This window comes from Lathyrus oleraceus, chromosome 4, assembly GCF_024323335.1.
Source record: "Lathyrus oleraceus cultivar Zhongwan6 chromosome 4, CAAS_Psat_ZW6_1.0, whole genome shotgun sequence".
Lineage (NCBI taxonomy): Eukaryota > Viridiplantae > Streptophyta > Magnoliopsida > Fabales > Fabaceae > Lathyrus > Lathyrus oleraceus.
The window spans coordinates 441194-465420 of record NC_066582.1 but is presented as its reverse complement, the minus strand read 5'-3'; the positions used below and the strand labels follow the sequence as shown (position 1 = coordinate 465420).

The window sequence follows — 24227 nt, the reverse complement described above, 5'->3', positions numbered from 1 at the left end:
GTTTTAATCAGATATCAGTGTCTCGACATCTCTTAAGACATTTGATATTTGCATACCAGAATTTCAATTGGTATCAGAGCAGGCATCATGCTCTGTGTCTGGGTGAGATTCAGGGAAGATAATTTCTGTTACAATGGACAAGGAATGAAGATTTGTGACCAGACCACCCATTCTTGATGGAACAAACTATGACTACTAGAAAGCTCGTATGGTGGCCTTTATTAAATCCATGGACAACAAGGCTTGGAGATTTGTGGTCAAGGTATGGGATCCACCAATGACTAGAGATAAAGATGGTAAGATTACTGATATGCTGAAGGCTGAGGAATATTGGGATGATGAAGATGATAAATTAGCTCAGGGAAACTCCAAAGCATTGAATGCCCTGTTCAATGGAGTGGACAAGAACATCTTTAGACTGATAAATACTGTATTGTTGCTAAAGATGCTTAGGAGATCTTGAAGACTGCTCATGAAGGAACCTCTAAGGTGAAGATATCAAGACTTCAACTTCTTACCACCAAGTTTGAGAACTTAAGAATGAAGGAGGATGAGAGCATTCATGACTTTCATGTGAATATTATTGAGATAACCAATGCCTCAAGTGCCCTGGGGGGAAATATGTCAGAAGCTAAGTTGGTCAGAAAAATTCTCAGATCTCTTCAAAAGAGATTTGACATGAAGGTAACTTGCATTGAAGAAGCCCAAGATATAAACAACATGAAAGTTGATGAACTTATGTAATCTTTTCATACCTTTGAATTAGGGATCAATGAAAAATCTGAAAAGAAGAAAAACATAGCCTTTGTTTCTAATGTTGAAGACTTAGAAGATGAATGTGACCTGGATACAAATGAATGGATATCTAATGATATTGTATTACTTGGAATACAATTCAACAAAGTGATGAATGTAACACCCTTCTAAATACCCCAAATTATTTAATTAAATTAATAACATGTTAATCAGAGTAATTATGCCCCGAAGGGTGTCACACAATCATTTCACAACATTTATCAAAACATCCTGTCATGCTCATTTATTTATCAAATAAAACAGTTGCATAATACGCAGCGGATACAAAACATCAACAATTCAAAGCATGTACTACATTACATGTAAAGTTGATCAACAACTAAATTAAAACATAGTCAAACATCCCCTCCCGATGTTACATCTACCAGAGCATGACCCACTAAGGACGACACTAGACTCCATAGCACTAGCTTCTACTCGACTCACTGCTCGTTACCTGAAAAATAGTTGTAAGGGTGAGTTCTTCAATCAATATAATAAGCATTATAGAACAACATGTAATGCTAAGTAAATAACACATTAATTCACCCTAATCAACTACGCACTCAGCAACGGCAATATCCATCCAACCATCATATTCAACAGTAAAAATCTCAATCACCTTCAACATTAACAACACAACACACAACACACATATGATACTGGAATGCATCCATTCATATCATATGCCATACATTCATTGTGCCATGAGACTCTTATGCATGCGGTACCGACTATGTTGTGAACATATAGTTCAACCTCACCGTCCAAATCCAGGCACGGCTACCAAGCTCACTAGTCCCACTCATTTGAGACATAGTGACTCACTCACTAATTCCTCACCATGGGAATTAGCTACCACCCCAAATGGGCCATGATATGCACGCTAATCACCTAGCATGCAAACAACAACAACAACAATCAACATGACTTACTCACTAATTCCTCACCATGGGAATTAGCTACCACCCGAAGGCCACAATACGCATGCTAATCACCTAGCAATGCAACATCAACGATAATCAAGAATAGACACATGCTCACACTCTAAGCCATAGAATAGTCTATTCACAAATGCATACATTCACAACATCATGTATACCATTCCACATTATCAACACAATTTATCACAAAAGCATATTATATCATGCCAAACAACAACCACAATATTAGTACACTCCACTAATATCTATACTGCTCAAAACAGCGGGAATTAATCTCTATTACATCATAGGCCAACATAGGCCAACCCTCAAATAGGCACACAACATTAAAATTGACATTTTTCCACTCTGCAACAGCGTTAACCGGTTAACGCCCTGGGTTAACCGGTTAACGCAGCACAACACGCCTTCTGTCTCAAAATTTAACAGTGTTAACCGGTTAACGCCCTGGGTTAACCGGTTAACGCAGCACAAACAGCCAAATATCAGAAATTACAACAGTGTTAACCGGTTAACACCCTGGGTTAACCGGTTAACGCAGACAAAACAGCACATATTCATAATCCAACACAGTGTTAACCGGTTAACACCCTGGGTTAACCGGTTAACGCAAGACAGAAGCTGTTCCTGCGCTAACTCAAGGCAGAATGCAGAATTCTCCGCATTTTCCGCCATTGGAGGACTTCCGGACCTCCGAATCCGATTCCGTAAAAAGCCATACGATCGGGAAATTACAACAGACTCAATTACCGACTAAATTTCAACTTCTAACACGGTTCATCCAACAAAATTTCAGCATTTACAATTCCCAATTAGGGTCAATCAACAGCTTATCACTACCCATGACATATTATCCCATAATACCCGTTAATTGACGATAAACCCCCCTTACCTGAGTTAATCCGGCGAATCTCTAAGCTCAAGCCCTTCCTTCTTCAACCTTCAGCCCTCGCTCTGTCTCTTTGCCCTTTTCCTCTTCTTTCACGATCGTTCTCTGTTTCACGTAAAACCTTTTCTTACCAAATGGGATATTTCCTTAAGTCCAACTTATATATATTTTCCAAAATAATAATCCAATAATAATAATAATAAAATTTCCAATTATTTAATTAAATTAATAAATAAATTATTAACTCAATTCAAATAATTATTTTATTATTATCGGGGTGTTACAACTCTCCCCTACTAAAAGAGTTTTCGTCCTCGAAAACATACCTCAAGCGAACAACTCTGGGTAAGACTCCTTCATCTTACTCTCCAGTTCCCAAGTCACATTGCCACCTGCTGGTCCTCCCCAAGCTACCTTCACCAAGGCAATCTCTTTACCCCGCAACTGCTTCAACTCTCGATCCTCAATCCTCATAGGTGATGTTTCAACAGTCAGGTTATCCCTCACCTGTACATCATCTACTTGGACTACATGCGACGGATCATGAATGTACCCCCTCAACTGAGACACATGAAAAACGTCATGCAAATTCGCAAGCGACGGCGGTAAAGCGATACGATAGGCTACTTCCCCTATCCTCTCCAAAATCTGATAAGGACCAATAAATCGAGGTGTCAACTTCTTCGACTTCAAGGCTCGACCAACACCAGTTATCGGAGTAACACGAAGAAACACATGATCTCCCTCTTGGAACTCAAGTGACTTCCTCCTCTTATCATGATAACTCTTCTGACGACTCTGAGCAATTCTCATCTTCTCCTGAATCATCTTAATCCTTTCCGTAGTTTGTTGAACAATCTCCGGTCCAACCACAGCACTCTCACCGGACTCATACCAACATAAAGGTGTCCGACATCTCCTACCATACAAGGCTTCAAACGGTGCCATACCAATGCTCGAATGAAAACTATTGTTGTAGGTAAACTCAATCAAAGGTAAATAACAATCCCAAGCACCTCCCTTTTCCAAAACACAAGCTCTCAAAAGATCCTCTAATGACTGAATCGTCCTCTCAGTCTGACCATCAGTCTGCGGATGATATGCAGAACTCAATCTCAGCTTAGTTCCCAAAGCCTTCTGCAAACCTTCCCAAAATTTCGATGTAAATCTAGGATCTCTGTCCGAAACAATACTCGACGGAATACCATGCAAACTTACAATCTTCTCAATATACAACTCGGCCAATCTCTCTAACGGATAATCCATTCTGATCGGAATGAAATGAGCCGATTTCGTCAATCTGTCAACAATCACCCAAATAGCCTCAAAATTCTTAACTGTTCTCGGTAAACCAGAAACGAAATCCATACTGATACTATCCCACTTCCACTCTGGAATAGCCAACGGTTGCATTAGTCCAGACGGCTTCTGATGCTCAATCTTTGACTTCTGACAAGTCAAACAAGAATAAACAAAACTCGCAATTTCTCTTTTCATTCCCGGCCACCAAAATAACTTCTTCAAATCATGATACATCTTCGTAGCTCCAGGATGAATACTTAAGCCACTACGATGTCCTTCTTCCAGAATACTCTTCTTAAGTTCAGTAACATCCGGAATACACACCCGACTACCAAATTTCAAAATACCATTCTCATCAACTCTGAATTCACCACCTTGACCTTGATTCACTAACGTCAACTTATCAACCAAAAGCATATCGGATTTCTGACCCTCTCTGATCTCGTCCAGAATACCACTTGTTAACTTCAACATTCCCAATTTAACACTGTTGTGAGTACTCTCACACACCAAACTCAAGTCTCTAAACTGCTCAACTAAATCCAATTCCTTAACCATTAACATAGACATATGCAATGATTTCCGACTCAATGCGTCAGCCACAACGTTTGCTTTACCCGGATGGTAATTCAAACCAAAATCATAATCCTTCAGAAATTCCAACCATCTCCTTTGTCTCATATTCAACTCTTTCTGATCAAATAAATACTTTAAACTCTTATGGTCACTGAAAACCTCAAATCTTGACCCGTACAAATAATGCCTCCATAACTTCAGAACAAATACCACAGCTGCCAACTCCAAATCATGCGTCGGATAGTTCCTCTCATGAACCCTTAGTTGTCTCGAAGCATAAGCTATAACCTGCTTATTCTGCATCAACACACCACCTAAACCCAACAATGAAGCATCACAGTAAACCTCAAATGGTTCCGACGAACTCGGTAATATCAGAATAGGAGCAGTAGTCAACCTTCTCTTTAACTCTTGGAAACCTTCTTCACATTTTGAGTCCCAAACAAACGCTTGGCCCTTTCTGGTCAACATTGTCAACGGTAACGCCAACTTAGAGAATCCCTCAATAAACTTCCTATAGTAACCTGCAAGTCCAAGAAAACTTCTTATCTCAGAAACTGACTTCGGAGCTTCCCACTTAGACACCGCTTCTATCTTAGAAGGATCAACAGCAACACCACCTCTTGAAATCACATGACCAAGAAAACTAACTTCTTCTAACCAAAATTCACATTTAAAGAGTTTAGCAAATAACTTCTTTTCTCGGAGAACTTCTAAAACCACTCTCAAATGCTCAGCATGCTCTTCTTCAGATTTCGAATACACCAAAATGTCATCAATAAACACCACGACAAACTTGTCTAGGTACGGATGGAAAATCCTATTCATATACTCCATAAATACTCCAGGCGCATTAGTCACACCAAAAGGCATTACAGAATACTCATAATGTCCATACCTTGTTCTGAAAGCAGTCTTCTGAATATCTTCAGTTTTCACACGTATCTGATGATACCCAGATCTCAAATCTATTTTGCTGAACACACTAGCACCGACCAATTGATCCATCAAATCATCGATCCTCGGCAAAGGATACCGATTCTTGATCGTCACTTTATTCAGTTGCCTGTAGTCCACACACAACCTCATAGTACCTTCTTTCTTCTTAACCAACAACACTGGTGCACCCCACGGTGACACACTCGGACGAATGAATTTCTTATCCAACAAATCTTCCAACTGACTCTTCAATTCAGCTAACTCAATAGCAGACATACGGTACGGAGCCATCGATATCGGTCTAGTACCAGGTACTAAATCAATCGAGAACTCAACTTCACGCTCTGGCGGTAATTCATTCACTTCTTCCGGAAACACATCAGGAAAATCACACACCACAGCGAGATCGCCAATCACCAGTTTATCTTTAGCCTCCAAAGTCGCTAACAGCATAAACAACTCTGCCCCATCAGCTACTTCCTCATTCACTTGCCTTGCTGATAGAAACAAACTCTTTCCTTCCTCAATCTCAGGGAATATCACAGTCTTATCAAAACAATTGATGGAGACCCGGTTAAACACCAACCAGTTCATACCCAAGATAACATCAATCTGCACTAGTGGAAGACACACGAGGTCTATCCCAAAGTCTCTACCAAAAATACTCAAAGGACAATTTAAACAAACCGAAGTAGTAGTCACTGAACCCTTCGCAGGAGTATAAATCACCATACTACCGAACATCTCAGATATTTCTAACTCAAGTTTCACAGCACAATCCAAAGATATAAAAGAATGAGTCGCACCTGTGTCAATAATAGCTACAAGAGGAAAGCCATTAATATAACACGTACCTCGGATCAAACGATCATCTGCAGAAGTCTCAGAACCCGATAAAGCAAAGACCTTGCCTCCTGACTGATTCTCTTTCTTTGGCTTAGGACACTGTGGACTGATATGACCCACCTCTCCACAGTTGAAGCAAGTCACAGTCTTCAACCGGCAATCTGCAGCCAAATGACCACCTTTTCCACATTTGAAACACTTCTTCTCATTACTGGTACACTCATGGATACGATGTCCAGCCTGACCACATCTGTAACACTTAGCAGGAGCACTAGAATCTCCTCCACTAGACCTCTTCATTCCACTCTGCCTCTGAAAACCTTTGCCAGCTACATACGGTTTCCCACGATCAACCTGATTCTTACCCTTCCTATCAACCCTCTGCTGATAGCTCTCTGCTCTGGCTTTGGAATCCTGTTCAAAAATCCTGCAACAGTCAACCAAATCAGAAAACACCCTGATTCGCTGATATCCAATTGCCTGCTTGATCTCGGGACGCAACCCGTTCTCAAACTTCACACACTTCGAAAATTCTCCAGCAGCCTCACTATAAGGAGTATAGTACTTTGACAGCTCTGTGAACTTCGCAGCATACTCAGTAACAGACCTGTTACCCTGCTTCAATTCCAAGAATTCTATCTCTTTCTTCCCTCTGACATCCTCTGGAAAGTACTTCCTCAGGAATCTTTCCCTGAACACAGCCCAAGTAATCTCAGCATTTCCAGCAGTTTCCAACTCAGTGCGGGTAGCAACCCACCAATCATCAGCTTCTTCTGACAGCATATGTGTACCGAACCTGACCTTCTGGTTATCAGCACACTCAGTTACTCTGAAGATCCTCTCTATCTCTTTCAACCACTTCTGAGCACCATCTGGGTCGTATGCTCCTTTGAACATCGGAGGATTGTTCTTCTGGAACTCACTCAACTGACGAGCAGCTCCCATCCCCACAACATTCGGATTTCCTCCAAGTACTCCAGCTAGCATACCCAGAGCCTCAGCAATCGCAGCATCATCTCTACCTCTTCCAGCCATCTCTATTCTGAAAACCCAACAACTAAAACAAATAAGTACTGATAGGGTTACACAACACCTATCCCGTACAGGGGAACAGAATAACTACGACTCAACACGACCGACTATGCTCTGATACCACTAATGTAACACCCTTCTAAATACCCCAAATTATTTAATTAAATTAATAACATGTTAATCAGAGTAATTATGCCCCGAAGGGTGTCACACAATCATTTCACAACATTTATCAAAACATCCTGTCATGCTCATTTATTTATCAAATAAAACAGTTGCATAATACGCAGCGGATACAAAACATCAACAATTCAAAGCATGTACTACATTACATGTAAAGTTGATCAACAACTAAATTAAAACATAGTCAAACATCCCCTCCCGATGTTACATCTACCAGAGCATGACCCACTAAGGACGACACTAGACTCCATAGCACTAGCTTCTACTCGACTCACTGCTCGTTACCTGAAAAATAGTTGTAAGGGTGAGTTCTTCAATCAATATAATAAGCATTATAGAACAACATGTAATGCTAAGTAAATAACACATTAATTCACCCTAATCAACTACGCACTCAGCAACGGCAATATCCATCCAACCATCATATTCAACAGTAAAAATCTCAATCACCTTCAACATTAACAACACAACACACAACACACATATGATACTGGAATGCATCCATTCATATCATATGCCATACATTCATTGTGCCATGAGACTCTTATGCATGCGGTACCGACTATGTTGTGAACATATAGTTCAACCTCACCGTCCAAATCCAGGCACGGCTACCAAGCTCACTAGTCCCACTCATTTGAGACATAGTGACTCACTCACTAATTCCTCACCATGGGAATTAGCTACCACCCCCAAATGGCCCATGATATGCACGCTAATCACCTAGCATGCAAACAACAACAACAACAATCAACATGACTTACTCACTAATTCCTCACCATGGGAATTAGCTACCACCCGAAGGCCACAATACGCATGCTAATCACCTAGCAATGCAACATCAACGATAATCAAGAATAGACACATGCTCACACTCTAAGCCATAGAATAGTCTATTCACAAATGCATACATTCACAACATCATGTATACCATTCCACATTATCAACACAATTTATCACAAAAGCATATTATATCATGCCAAACAACAACCACAATATTAGTACACTCCACTAATATCTATACTGCTCAAAACAGCGGGAATTAATCTCTATTACATCATAGGCCAACATAGGCCAACCCTCAAATAGGCACACAACATTAAAATTGACATTTTTCCACTCTGCAACAGCGTTAACCGGTTAACGCCCTGGGTTAACCGGTTAACGCAGCACAACACGCCTTCTGTCTCAAAATTTAACAGTGTTAACCGGTTAACGCCCTGGGTTAACCGGTTAACGCAGCACAAACAGCCAAATATCAGAAATTACAACAGTGTTAACCGGTTAACACCCTGGGTTAACCGGTTAACGCAGACAAAACAACACATATTCATAATCCAACACAGTGTTAACCGGTTAACACCCTGGGTTAACCGGTTAACGCAAGACAGAAGCTGTTCCTGCGCTAACTCAAGGCAGAATGCAGAATTCTCCGCATTTTCCGCCATTGGAGGACTTCCGGACCTCCGAATCCGATTCCGTAAAAAGCCATACGATCGGGAAATTACAACAGACTCAATTACCGACTAAATTTCAACTTCTAACACGGTTCATCCAACAAAATTTCAGCATTTACAATTCCCAATTAGGGTCAATCAACAGCTTATCACTACCCATGACATATTATCCCATAATACCCGTTAATTGACGATAAACCCCCCTTACCTGAGTTAATCCGGCGAATCTCTAAGCTCAAGCCCTTCCTTCTTCAACCTTCAGCCCTCGCTCTGTCTCTTTGCCCTTTTCCTCTTCTTTCACGATCGTTCTCTGTTTCACGTAAAACCTTTTCTTACCAAATGGGATATTTCCTTAAGTCCAACTTATATATATTTTCCAAAATAATAATCCAATAATAATAATAATAAAATTTCCAATTATTTAATTAAATTAATAAATAAATTATTAACTCAATTCAAATAATTATTTTATTATTATCGGGGTGTTACAATGAAGAAGATGGACTAGAAGACAAGATCAAATGTCAATAACAAGTTATTTGACATTAATAAAAATCAGGATTTTGAGAGAAGGCCCAAGACTGAAGAAAAGACTAACCAGGGAAAAGGAATCCAATTTCGTGGATGTGAAGGGTTTGGACACATAAGAGCTAAGTGTCCCACTTATCTTAATAAGTAGGAGAAGGGCATGTTTGTGTCATGGTCAAAATATGATTCTGAAAGTGATCCTGAAGTGGAACCTGCCAAACAGGTTACTACCTTGACTGGAATTTGTGATTCTGATTAAGAACTCACTTTTAAGGAACTTGTTGATTCTTACAAGAAGTTATGCCTGAGAAGTGAAGAAGTGTGTCAACTGGGAAAAGATCAAAAGAAATTTGTTGCTCAACTACAGGCTGAAAAAGTGGAGCATCTATCTATCATCTTTGATCTAAAGGATGAAGTTGTATTGCTCAATTCAAAACTTGACAATATGACTAAGTCTGTAAGAATGCTTAACGGTAGTTATGATATGTTAAATGAGATTTTTCAAACAGGTAAGAATGTTGGAAATGTTTAAGGTCTTGGTTATGATAATCAAGTTGTGATGAACAAAGGAAAAAGGTATGCAATGAATTTTGTTCATCCTAAAAGAAAACAGGAACAAAATATGTCAAACTAAATGTTCAAACATCAGTAAAGACATCAGGATGATTACTCAGGAAGCAAGACCCAACAATGGAAATGTCATCATTGTGGTAGCTTTGGTCACATGAAACCCTACTGCTACAAACTATATGGTTGTCCCAAACCTGCTTCACAGCCCAGAAGAAAACAGACTATTGTTAAAGCAAAGAAAAAGTGGATTCTCAGAAATGGCACTTTTGGACTCATAGCTCACACCTCCTTCAGAGCCTCTACTATAAAGCATTGGTATTTTGATAGTGGCTTTTCTAGACACATGACTAGTGTCAAGAAATTCTTGGTGGATATTAAATCATATTTCCACTAGCTATGTCACCTTTGGAGATGGATCAAAAGGAGAAATAAAGGGTGTTGGAAAGTTGGACTATCTTGAACTGCCTAGTCTTGATGATGTACTGTTTGTTAAAGGGATGACTGTTAATTTGATAAGTATTAGTCAACTATGTGACCAAGGCCTCAAAGTTAACTTTAGTAAATCTGAATGCATGGTAACAAATGAGAAGAATGAAGTTATCATGAAGGGAGACAAATCAAAAGATAACTTCTATTTATGGACTCCTCAAGAAACAGATTGTTTCTCCGCATGCTTAATGTATAATGAAGATGAGGCTAAGCTATGGCATCAAAAGCTTGATCACTTACATCTGAAAAGTATGAAGAAAGTTTTGTCAAAGGTAGCAGTCAGAGGTATTCCCAAGCTAAAAATTTGTGAAGGAAGAATCTGTGGTGAATGTCAAATTGGGAAGCAAACAAAGATGTCACATAAGAAGCTCCAACATCTGACCATGTCAAAAGTTCTGGAGCTACTTCATATGGACTTGATGGGACCTATGCAGGTTGAAAGTTTTGGAGGAAAGATGTATGCATATGTTGTTGTTGATGACTTCTCAAGGTTCACCTGGGTGATTTTCATCAAAGAGAAGTCTTAAGTGTTTGAAGTATTTAAAGAACTATGTCAAAAGATTCAAAGAGAGAAGGATTGTGGTATTGTTAGAATTAGAAGTGACCATGGGAAGGAATTTGAAAATAGAAAGTTTGATGAATTTTGCACTTCTGAAGGGATTGATCATGAGTTCTCTTCACCTATCACCCCTCAGCAGAATAGTGTGGTTGAGCGCAAGAATATGACTATTCAAGAATGTGTCAGGTTCATGCTTCATGCTAAGAAACTATAATATCATTTTTAGGCTGAAGCCATGAACACCGCATGCTATATCCTTAATAGAGTGACTATCAGATCTGGTACATAGGCTACACTTTATGAAATTTTGAAAGGAAGAAAGCCAAATGTGAAGTATTTCCATGTATTTGGAAGTAGATGTTATATTTTGACAAATCATGAGCAGAGGAGAAAAATGGATCCTAAAAGTGACGAGGGAATTTTTCTGGGATATTCTACAAATAGTAGAGCATACATAATATTCAACTCCAGAACCAAGGTGGTGATGGAATACATAAATATTGTTGTTGATGACTCAACTAAAGAATCTGATGTCACAGATGATGTTGAAACATCTATGAATGATGTTCCTGAAGATGTTGCAGACTCAAGTGCTAATATTGAACCTGTAGAGAATGAGCCAACTGACAAAGGACCTTCCATCAGAATTTAGAAAGAACATCCTAAGGAGCTTATAATAGGAAATCTAAATGAATGGATAATTACCAGATCAAGGGAAGTTGTGTCAAATGCATGTTTTGTTTCTAAATTTGAACCCAAGAATATCAAGGAGGCCTTGACTGATGAGTTTTGGATTAATGTTATGCAAGATGAACTTGGTCAATTCAAAAGAAATGAGTTTTAGGATTTGGTACCAAGATCTGAAGGGACAAATGTTATTGGTACTATATGGTTGTATAAGAACAAGTCTGAATAAGGTGTTGTTACCAGAAACAAAGCCAGACTTGTTGCTCAAGGATACACTCAAATGGAAGGAGTGGACTTTGATGAAACATTTGCTCTTGTGGCTCGCCTGGAGTCTATTAGATAGTTACTTGGAATGACATGTCTTTTAAAGTTCAAGTTGTTCCAAATGGATGTTAAAAGTGCCTTTTTAAATGGCTATTTAAATGTAGATGTGTATGTTGAACAACCAAAAGGATTTGTTGATCCTACTTTCCCAAATCATATGTTCAAATTAAAGAAGGCATTGTATGGTTTAAAACAAGCTCCAAGAGATTGGTATGAAAGTTTGACTGAGTTTCTCATTAACCATGGATATAGAAAGGGTGGAATTGATAAGACTCTCTTTGTCAAAGAGAAGGATGGAAAACTTATGATATCTCAAATCTATGCGGATGATATTGTATTTGGAGGGATGCCAGATGAGATGGTCCAACATTTTGTCAATCAAATGCAATATGAGTTTGAAATGAGTTTGGCAGGTGAATTAACTTACTTTCTTGGACTCCAAGTCAAACAGATGGAAGACTCCATCTTTCTTTGTCAAAGCAAATGTGCAAAGAATATTGTGAAGAAATTTGGATTGGATAATGATAGTAAGAAAAGAACTCCCACTCCTACTCACTTGAAGTTATCTAAAGATGAAAAGGGTATCAGTGTTGATCATAGTTTATATAGAAGCATGATTGGTAGTCTTCTATACCTTACAACAAGCAAACCAGAGATAACTTTTGTTGTTGGAGTTTGTGCTAGACATCAAGCACAACCCAAAGTGAGTCACATCAATCAAGTAAAAAGGATTATGAAGTATGTGAATGGCACATGTGATTATGGAATTTTGTATTCTCGTGATTCAAATTCCATGTTAGTGGGGTATTATGATGCTAATTGGGCTGGTAGTTCTTGAAGGAAAACCCCACCTCGGTTTTCTAATTTGAATCCCGCAAAGATATCAACCCAATATTCTTGGTACAACAATCATAATTGGATGTTATCAATCCTAATATAGATGACACCCAATAGATGTGTAGTTTTATTGTGTGTATGCATAGATTGAATTGAAGATGATAAGATGCTTTGAAATCCTGGATTCATGTAGGTTTTGCACACTCTAGAAACCATACTAGATAATGATGCATGTATATGGCATTTATATGTATGTGACTAATAGAAAGCAAAAGGAATGCAAAAGGAATGAAAACAAGAGTGATTTTTCAACATTTTTGTTCAATAGGTTGACCTGTACGAGCCATGTGTCGACCTATTTAAGCAATTTGTCGACCTGTCAGAGGTCATGTGTCGACATATCAAGGCAATGTGCTGCCTGTAGGTCGACCTGTTCAGTCAGCACATAAACAAAACCTTATAGACTTTAATACTACAGTGTATGTTTCAACTTGTTCCTACAATATGTTGACCTATGCATTTGCAGATGAGCTATGTGTCGACCTATTTCGCGCATGTGTCGACCTATAATGTGAAATTTTCACCTAAAACCAATTTTTCATGAATGACACAATATTTTGATGCACAATCTTATTCCAAACGATTTTCCTAATGCAAGAATGCTAAAATGCACATCTAGACTCAGATGATACCGTCCAATATACATAAATCCTAATTCCTAGTTTTGACATCATACAAAAACCTATATAAACCTATATAAACAGAAAGATGCACTCATATACTCTCCATTTTTTTATGATGTCAAAACTTGAGTCAATGCATTCTTGTTCATGGAAAGCTCCCCCTGAATGTGTGCATCATACTTCTCCCCCTTTGACAACATCAAAAAGAGACTAATCATACAATTAGAAATATCACACCCTACCTTAGCCTTAACTGCCTTAGTCTTGTTTACACCAACACTCTATTTCCTTTGGGTATTTTCCTTGATTTCCTTGATTTTCATTTTAGGATTACCTTTCAATGATTTCTGAATTCTCTTAATTAATCATTTTGTAGTCATCATCTTATTGTAAGTTTTGCTACATTTATGAACATCCTTAACTTTCCTAAATTTCCAAGAATCTTCATTTGGTAATTTGGCATAAAAGACATTCCACTTACACCCTACCTTACATATAACCCTAACCCTTTGTTTGTCATTTTTAGCAAACTTCAGATTCATGTCTGACCGAACTTCATATATATTAACTCCTTCCTTGAAATCAACCTTGGTAGCAAAATATGTCCCTAGCTCCCATTTATAGTCTGACATATTTTTTGCCAATTTGAAAATAGGGTATTTCTTCCTATTACATTCACTTTCCCCATCTGTTTCACACCCACTTTCCAATTCTTCACAATCATCCTCACTTTCAACCTCACTAAATTCCCCCTTTATGTTTTTTTTTGCTAATACCCTCAGTCTCATCACAATAACCTAACAAATTTTTAATACCCAATAAACCATCATCACCACTATTTTCATTTGAATCATCAAATGCAACATATAAGTCAATGTCATGATGAAAGCTCACATCATCATTATCATCATGTGATTCAGTACAAATGCTTCCAACACCATTTCCCTCTACATTTGTCACATCGAACTTGAAGTTCTTCCTTCGTTTCACACAGAGTTAGCGAGTATTAAACGTTTCCATGAAAAAAGAACAAATGAAGTAAATGAAGCACTAGTCCCTTTAAGTATTCCAACTCAGCATTATTTATCCACATAAGCAAATACTAATACATCTAAGCAACACCTGACATCTTCCATTGACTTTGACTAACGCCTTTAACGTCAAGGATAAATGTGACTTTGTTTGAATAATTAAGAGATAAAAATAGACGTTTTTTTAGTTAAGGAATCAAAATAAATCCTTACCAAAAGATACGAGACAAAAAATGATATTAAACTTAAAATAAATTTAATAGGTCAAAACGGGGTAGGAGTGGACTTGCGGCGGTTACTAGCACCCCTCATTATTATATTCCCTATAATTAAAAAACGATCCCTTATAATTGAAAATCGAATTTCCTCGCATCCAATCTGTCTCAATTAAATTAAAATTTTCCCGTGAAATTTGGTGCGGTGGCAATTGAATCCGACTAAAAACGGGATTTTTTTGTCATGTCTAATATTAACCTCTTAAATTAATATAAATTGAGTATGGAGAAAGGTATCTATCTCATATATTTTTCTTTAATTTTTTTTTTTTTGCTTTTACTAGTCTCCTACATCATTGTATGTGTAGACACCTTTTGTGTAGCCGCCCTTAATACACATGACATGAGGTTGTATTTAATTGACTATAACATCAATTAATAAAAGTGTTGAATAAGTGATTTTATAAAGTTTTTTAAAAACGAAAAGAAATAAATAAAAGATTTTAAAACAAAATTTGAAGTATAAGGTAGAAGAGTAGGAAAAAAAAATAATGAACAAAATAAATAAAGTAAGATGACAAAGAGAAAAACATACATTAAAATCAATCTTGATTCATCCAAAAACTACAACACCTACGTCCAAATTTGCAGTATGATATTTTTTTTAAATTTTAATAATTGATTTAAATTATTTTATTATTATAAACTGCCAGGTAATGTATATTGGATGCATGACTAAAAGGGTGCAAGTTTATGTTTTTGATATTGTAAACCTATATTTGAGTCTAAATTGAGACATGCATTTAACACACTACCCCCAAAACATTATTATTTTTAGTGGAGACAATTAGTCCAAAATTAAACAAAATGTTTTGGATTGATTTATTAATTTTTGGTATCATTTTTTAAAAGTAAATTTTTTACTAAATAGAGTATAGTACAAGGGGTGCTCCAATAATATAAGCAATATAATTTATTAAATAGGTGCTCCAATAAAGAAAGTTACACAATAGAAGTTGCATTGTAATAATAGTAAGAAAAATTAACAAGGTGAGTCTATATGAAACAGAAGTTGCAGTTTGTAATCTACAGAAGAATGATTTCAGGTTATACATACCTCTTGCAAGTTAAGTCATATATAACCTGAAATACACTTCTGGATCCACTCTCCTCCTTCCACTTTAGAAGCCGAGCTACTTTCGAAAAACCAGCATGGCATCTAGACACGATTTCTTCCTCGTTTATATAAGATTTCTCACTTTCATCGTCCTGACTCACCTTTTCTTTTGATAATGCCCACTGCATTGCCCATATGGCTAATGGCCGCATGTAACATAAAGATCTATATTCATCTTTCGTATTCCAAGCTTCAGGAGTTTGAAAAGAATAACTGTTTTTCCAGATATAACAAGAATCTTAATTAGTTATTAGTATATAAAGAAAGAAACAAGATGCATGGAGCTCTCAAGTAACTTTACCCGAGACCATTGGTGGACCATGCAGCTTCATATATCCCCTCAGCAGTTTGAAATGCCATATCAATCATGTTTTCCTGAATCATTGTTGCAGCTACGGCGTATGTGACTCCGGACCATATTTCTCGTGATTGCATTGATGACATGTCAACTTTTCCATCAGGTAACATTCCATTTACAGCACCACGTTTCCCGCCCTTCACTTTCATAACGTTGTTGTCAAAAACCACCTGAAGTGCACTTTTAATCTTGTGTTCATCAACAATTGGTGAAAGACCGCATGCTCTAGCATACCTGCAAAACAAAAGAAACAGAAAGGTGAACCTTAGCTACAACTTACAAGTGCAAAAATATAGGTTCAAGCATACCACTGGCCAGCTAATTGATCAGCTTGTATGGATGAACTTGGACTTCCACCATTGCAACTTCCACGACTGCTATCATAATTGAAGTATGAACCATTCCATAATTTTTCATATACAGCCTTTGCTTTTTGAAATTTGTGCCAAAAATAAACTTCAGAATCCTTATCTCCAATCTCACGTGCCAAGGCTGATGTTGCCTGAAGTGCCGCTACCCACAATCCACCACTATAAGCACTTACACCAGTTACAGACCATGTGTCATAAGTTTGATCTGGGAAACCTTCATTCTCAATCATTCCGTCACCATCCTTGTCAAATTGGTCCATATATGCAATTGCAATATAAACAGAGGGCCAGACAGCTCGTGCAAACTTCTTGTCGCCGGTAGCAACCACATCCCTGTAAACCTGAAGAACAAACTTTGGATTCAAGTCTTTCCACCTATCTGTGTTATAAAGATTATATCCATTTACTTCAAACCACGGGTCACAGATTCCAATATCATGAGGAACAGCACCAAGAACCTTTCTTGATACCATTTGCCCATCATGTAAAAGTTGCATCTTTTCAGGATCATGCATCAGCACTGCTGCAGCAAAGTCTCTTTGAACACTAAGTTCAAGTTTTGGAAATAGCGTGACTAGTGAAAAAGATGAGTAAAAATGGACATCATATGTATTCCACATTTGATACTCAAGTCCTTCAAGATAAAGAAACTGACCAATGTTTTCTTCCCCTTCTTGGAGAAGACTTACTCCGTATGCAGACTTTGATGCAGATGAAGTTTGTATTTGCTCAACTACTGAGGTAAAACTTTCAAGAATGTTAATAGCGGTATCATTTTGACGTGATATATTGTTGGTATTCTCTGAATCAGATATGAACCCATCCAGGGAAAATTTTCTTCCTCCTATGGTAACTAAACTCTGCACAGGAGGCGAACCATCTGCACAGAAGAAAAAATCATGATGAAAAATTGGCAATGGTAGCACATACTGTCATGTACATGTATGTGAGGTTATGAGAAATTTAAAAGCAATATAAACTTGAGCTAATTATCTGATAAATAGGATTCGTACTGTAAGAGCTAAAAATACCTGTCCAAATTGACCCCCCGGAATTCAGGAAGTAAAGTTCATTGAAAAGGGTAGTTGGGTACCTGCACAGAACTCTGAAAGCATTAGATTTTGACTGCACTAGCAGCCAGTGAATAAAGAATTGATAATTACCATTCAGGAAATCTCTTGTCCTCAAGGATAGGTCTTTGCCAATCTTCAATCTGGGACTCCCACTGACGATGTTCTACATCACCAATTCGTAGAAGTTTGAGTAAGTAATTTATCGATAGTATCAATAATCACAAATAAGCATGCATCTGTACACTTTTGTCAATATGGTGAAAACTTCATCTTAAACTGACACGGAAAATATTAATATAGCCTGCCTCTTAAAAGTCTATCTATTGATATAATTATTCACAAATAAGTATGCCTCTGCACGGTTTTGTCAAAATGGTGGAAACTTCATCTAAAATTGGCATAAAAATATTAATACATATAGTCTGCCTCTTAAAGCCCATCTATTGATATAACTATGCTAGATGCAATCTCCACATTATAGGTACAAAATTTAATGGATTTCAAAAAAGAAGATTACCAATAATAGCATCATGAGCAATATCCGCTGCAGCATCTCCTTTAGTACCATAAAATTTGGTGTAACGCCTGATAATCAATTTTAATTAGTTTTGTATGGTCTTTAAACAAGAAATCTTCTTATACATGTTTTCTACCACCAACCTGTTATAAACCCGTCCTCCAGGGAACTTAACTTCAGGGCTGTCCCATGCCAATGAAAATGTCACAGTGCGCTGAGCATCAGGTGGAATAGTCACAGTTGCTGCAATAGCTGCTCCAATGGATGATCCTGGTTCTGAAGGCACCGATGTTTCAGTAGAATTCAGATGGTCAAATGACCCATGCTGAAAAGAAAATGAGTACCATCATTTAGTTTAGTGAAATAAACGCATGGATGACACGAAGCTTGATATTATCAAACTTACAATCTTACATCCTTATAAAATTAATATCTAGAGGGAACTATTCTTTTATCCGGGAGTATGGCATCATTTGTTTTAGTGACACTTTTTTCCCCTTAAAGTTCATTACTCTCTTTCTCCCATTATAACTTTCCATTTTATTCCCTGAACAACATATTTACTCTATACCATATGCCTCTTTGGATGCACATGTTTCGTTGATGATCTCCCTGCATGGAAAGATAAAATTGCTACAAAATTCCTCAAGTGTCTTTTCCCCGGCTATTCTTGTCTGCAAAAAGGCTATTGATGTTACTCCCAGATCTTAGGCGGTACATTGTTTCTGCATATGTCCGATTCTTTGAGACTAGTCCATTATTTCCTTCTCCTCCAAACGAGTCAAATGTTTCTAGTAAGTTACAATCTTCCTCTCCCGATGTCCTTAATCTTCCAAATGCACCCGCCCCTATATCTATCCCCACCCCCTACTAGAGGCTACTATGATACCATATTGAATTTGAGTTTCTGTGTATCTAATTAGACTGAACAAGGTTGTAACTTGTATGTATAATATATCTACAACCAATACAAACTAATATGCGGTTGCTAATTCCAATCCTGTTAGTAACTAATGACACAAGACATGTTTTACCTGTGACTAATTCTAACACTACTTTTAGAGTTTGAGTGTCAAGCTTAATTCAACCTCAAAAGCCAGCCAAAGAGGCGAGGATTGTCTAAACTTATATTACTACTTTGGTCATATCTCTAGTTGACAAAGAATTTCAACAACTACAAATGACAGTGTTTCTTAGGGGAACAAAGCACAAAAATGATCACTATCTGCAATTGCATGATCTTCATTTAATCAGCTCAGACATCCCTATCTTAAAATGTTCACGGGAGGAGATTAAACCATGAACTGGAAGTAATATTAAAACAAACTTCGGTTTCTTGACAGTATTTAAACTTCAGTTAGATCTGCAACATGTCCACCCTTGCAAACCTAGTTAACTTAAAGTGCTGAGTTTCTACAAACATAATCTGCTAGTAAATGATGTTTCAGTCACATTGACACTGGACTTGAGATCACACACAGTGTAGATTGCAGCGAATGAGTTCCTAAAGTTACCTCATCTTTTGATTAGCAAATATGATTCCGACATAAGTTTCAGATGTGAATCCATAATTGCAGTGACCAATACTATTACTACCTATGAACATGTGGCGTGTAAAATTAATAAATACTCCAAGTGGTAAGATTCTTTAATCTTAAAATAAGATGAAAGAGTGGTAGAGTCAAGTATTGATCATTGTCATGATAACTGATAAGAAGAAATTCAGGCGCACAAAACAAAAGGAAAATAAAATAAAGGAAAATTCAAGTTCTTGTGTTATAAAATGCTTGGAGCATAATGAAGCTTATCTGGGACAACACAGCATGAATAAAGAATGAATAACTTGATAGTAATAACATTGAACATAGACATTTCAAAAAACAATGATCAATAAAATCTGAAAGCAGGTCCCTAACCTGTTTAACTTCATTCCACATGTCCTTTGCGGAGATGCCGTCGTAAGAACCAGATATAACAAAGACAGGGCATTCTGAGATATGAACATGTTCAGTCTCTTCTGCTGCAATCGCAAATGTGAGCGGAGATTGCTCATTTGCAGTCCTGTAGATGTACATATCAATAAATTTATAATTTCAACTATTGTATTTCTTTTCATCCATTGCCTAAAAATATATCAACAAGTTAGAGAGTTACTTGTGATGTAGAAGCACGCCGTGCACGCCATCAGGCCTCCTAGCATGAGATAATGTGTATCTTGAATGTTAGAGCAAAGTACAGGCAAGACGTGGGGATGGGGAAAGCAATCAAATGGGAACATCTTCATGTAGACGGTAAACCAACTAACAATTTTCTTACTTTATCTTTGAGTTGAAGTGATGACCAGTAAATTCAGATTGTCCTCCAACAGAATTCTGAATGTACACAACAAATTGTTTGCACTCAATACCTCAACAAAACGCACAAGTATTCAAAACCAACATACTGTAACAATAAACAGCCAGCAAAAAACATTTCACTTACAGCCCATGTGAAAAGCAAGGTGACATCTGCTGTTGTTTTGCCTAAATTATTCAGCTGTATGAAATAAAATTGACTGATTATCATTACCTTCACATGTATAAAACTATAACCTAGATTATAATGAAGTGACCTTTGCCTACCGTAAAAGTAAAAACGGATACAGGAAAGCTGCTCTCCTTGTAGTTGTGGGGTATAACAGGTGAAATCTGGCGACAAACTATTCTCAATGCTGGATCAGGTTCTGCATTTGAACAATAGAGATGATCAATGGAAGAGATGCAATGCAGAATGGAGTTGGAAGTGTGGCAATTAGTCTAGCTTACCCTCATATACTGTCCAAGCCCTTGGGTATAATGCGTGATATGTAGAACTTGCTCCATTCATATTCCAATCCCATGATTTAATCCCTGATGCTGGATTTTCTCTAAATGAAGTTCACGAATAAGATTTGCTTCATAAAATGAAATATAGAAATTCTAAATCTGGAAATTACAAGACAATCTATAATGGCTCACTTCAATACATCCGGCTTCCCTGAGCATAGGACGGTGGAATGTTTTTCACCATTTGGACGTGAAACGAAAAGCTAAGATAAAAGTATTTTATATGTCAAAAAAAGTAAAGAAAAAAAAGTAATTATGAATGTGAGAATGTGTAGATGTGAAAAATAGATAAGGTTATACAGAAAACTGATTTGCTAAGATTGGTTTGTCTTGGCATGCTAGAGGGAAGAGCTGCAAACGCTGAAAGTCGCCTTTAAAACTTCTTCCAATGCTTCCTGCACTGTTTGAAGAGAAACAAGAGATAGTGAAATGTATGTTGATAAATAATTAGAAGAGAAATGAAGACTGACCCAACGCCACCTAAAGGAACACCGTGGGAAGATGTTATGTGACGCTTAGCAAAAGGATCGATGACTCCAATCTGAGAAAGAAGGAAAGAGAATGATGATGGGAATGATGAATTCAGAATTGATTTGAGAGATTACCTTTCCTTTGGCTTTTTCTTCACGAACATAGCGCCATATTCGAAAACCAATTGGAGCCTATAGAAAATGAAAATGAAAATGAATCGGAAGGAAGGAAGATAGTAGTAGTGTGTAACGTAACGTAAAACTTACAAGATGAATGATATCTTTAATAGACAAGATGAATTCAGATGGGAGATTTGTTTGATGGTTTAATTTGCGTTTCCAGGTAAGTTGGGGAGGATCGCCGTTTTCTACCATTTTCGATGCAACAAGTCAATGCATATGCATAGGTACTTAGATACCTGGATCCAATGAATTCAAGGAGGAGGGAGAAGACCAAGATATTATAACTGAAAACAAGAAAGAGACACAAAATAAATAAATAGTACTAGTAATAGTCAGATTTGGACGCACTCACTAAATCAATTCAACCAATGGATAAGGATATTCTCCTGTGCCATTCCGCCATCAATCTGCCCTTAAATCTCACGCTTGAAAAATAATTAATTGATACAGTTACTTAGAACAGACAAATAAAATATAAATCCAATTGTCAAAATTAGTGCTACACACAGCAGTCCATTCAACCATAAGTATTCTAACTTTTTCTTCCTCCACGTCTTACACTCACATTTGCCTTTTCTTTTCCTTTTTCCTTATTTTACTAGACTTCAACAAACCAAAAATACTTCATCTCTTTACTTATTTTTTTATTTTATTCTATTTTTATGTTCATCACTTTTTATAAATAGTAACTCCATTCCTACTCCTTTCTATTTTTGATTGGGGACTGAAGTTGGTATTTATAAAAAGTAGTTAACGTAATGGATATGTAAAAAATGCATTTTGTTAGTAAAAAAATCATATTATTTTAGCTAAAGTATTGATTGTGGATTTTTACTAGATAGCTTAATGGTTAATCTTGTAAAGTGTTGTCTAACACTGTCGTGATATATTTTTGAAATACACAAATAACAAACTTGATAATGAAGGTGAAAATGACATATTAATGAAAATAGTGACTAACACTCCAATAGAATCCCAAATGGTATCAACTTAATAATTGTAACATGAATTAAAAAGGATAAAAACTTCTCACAAGGAGAAATATCCACTATATTGGATCCGGAGTGAGAAAATAGAATATTCTACTATCAATTCATATACGCCCTTTATGTTATCTCTAATTTTGTTATATAACATGTCAATCTTATACTAGACACACCCTTATTCTTTGGTGGCGCCTAATTCCCGTATTTTCTGAATCTGTAACAGAATGGATTTTCTCACCTCTTGTTGAGTCATCTATGGCCTCACAATACTCTCCTGAATAATATAAAACATGTCCTAAAGGTTAAGGTTTGGGTAAGCGATAATTATTTATGCACTATCTTCCTATGTTATCACTTGAGTATCCATGCCCACCCATTTAACAACCACCTGGGGAATCGGAATCGAGCTCTGAAAAATGACTCTAGAGTCCAAGACAACTTCTAGTTGTATTATTAGACCCATTTCGAAAGTAGTTATTGACAACAAGAGATACAAAATAGTAGTAGGTCCATAGAAGGCCTTCATTGAGAGACGTGAAAAAATGGGTGAATCATCGTCATAAGAGGAAGTTGTAGCTTATAAGCATTAGAGCAAATCTTTGTCATGATTGGAAATGGGTCAAAGTAACACATCTCGAGTTTTTTATGCTTCCAGAGAGCCATCGAGGATTGATGATAAGGTTGAAGTTTAACAAGGACTTGATCACTAATGTTAAATTCCACATGCATGCGTTTCTTGCCATCATGCAACTTTATAGCTTGTTGAGCATGGTGTAAATTAGCATGTAGTTACACCAAAAGTTCCTTGGGTTGCAGCAACTAAGCTTGCAAATCTAGAGGGTCCTCTGAGCTACACTTGGAGCGAGCGAGTGTGGGATAATCACGGTCGTACAGAACCTTAAAACTTAAAGGCGGCAAAAAGAATCCTTAAATACATCAAAGGTATAACAAACTTTGGCTTGCACTGTGAGGGCAAAGATGCCTAGTTCTTATTTTGATGATGTCAAACCTTTTTAGTCGTCCATAACGTGTACTTTGGACGGTGTCATCATGTCATGGAATGCATTCATCCCCTAACATGTTCGAAGTATAAGTTCAACATGTTCAGGCATATAGGAGCATATCATATGTGTGAATCATACACTTGATCATCGTTAATACCATAGGTTCATCAGAGATTGGTTTAAATTGATCAAAATACATCTCAAAACTCATTTTTGACAGTTTAAGAACTGTGAGTCGACTCATGACTCAGAGCGTAACTATCGGGTATGAACAGGTTGAGTCACAGGTCGACCCAATCCTGTGAAAACTGAATGAGTCGACTCATCCACATGTTGCA

The 24227-nt window shown here is 37.2% G+C and overlaps 1 protein-coding gene across 7 annotated transcripts; it reads right to left on the bottom strand.

Moving 5' to 3' along the window:
* Positions 1-1233: 1233 nt before the first annotated feature.
* Positions 1234-22447, bottom strand: LOC127138238 (uncharacterized). 7 transcript variants are annotated; one of them, XM_051064641.1, is made up of 20 exons: positions 22252-22447; positions 21984-22135; positions 21852-21908; positions 21717-21787; positions 21547-21646; positions 21379-21449; positions 21187-21287; positions 21004-21104; positions 20864-20917; positions 20699-20754; positions 20537-20575; positions 20299-20443; positions 18526-18707; positions 18383-18450; positions 17956-18028; positions 17824-17885; positions 16730-17672; positions 16365-16655; positions 16004-16276; positions 1234-1252 (listed from the first exon to the last, which is right to left on the bottom strand). In XM_051064641.1, exons 2-20 carry the CDS (start codon positions 22089-22091, stop codon positions 1249-1251), a joined length of 2799 nt encoding a protein of 932 aa, XP_050920598.1. In that variant the 5' UTR covers positions 22092-22135; positions 22252-22447; the 3' UTR covers positions 1234-1248. The 7 variants fall into 7 exon arrangements, with proteins under 7 accessions (XP_050920598.1, XP_050920593.1, XP_050920597.1 ...); XM_051064636.1 differs by lacking the exon at positions 1234-1252 and adding an exon at positions 2706-2733; XM_051064640.1 differs by lacking the exon at positions 1234-1252 and adding an exon at positions 7773-7791.
* Between the last annotated feature and the right edge of the window lie 1780 nt (positions 22448-24227).

What these genes read in the sequence shown, in the direction of transcription:
- LOC127138238 (XM_051064636.1), bottom strand. Translation starts at nt 22,091, where the DNA reads ATGGTAGAAAACGGCGATCCTCCCCAACTTACCTGGAAACGCAAATTA. An exon ending in TCTTAGCAAATCAGTTTTCT is followed by an intron (nt 21,450 to 21,546) that starts GTATAACCTTAT and finishes CTTTTATCTTAG; the next exon opens with CTTTTCGTTTCACGTCCAAA. An exon ending in CCTTGCTTTTCACATGGGCT is followed by an intron (nt 20,755 to 20,863) that starts GTAAGTGAAATG and finishes GTGTACATTCAG; the next exon opens with AATTCTGTTGGAGGACAATC.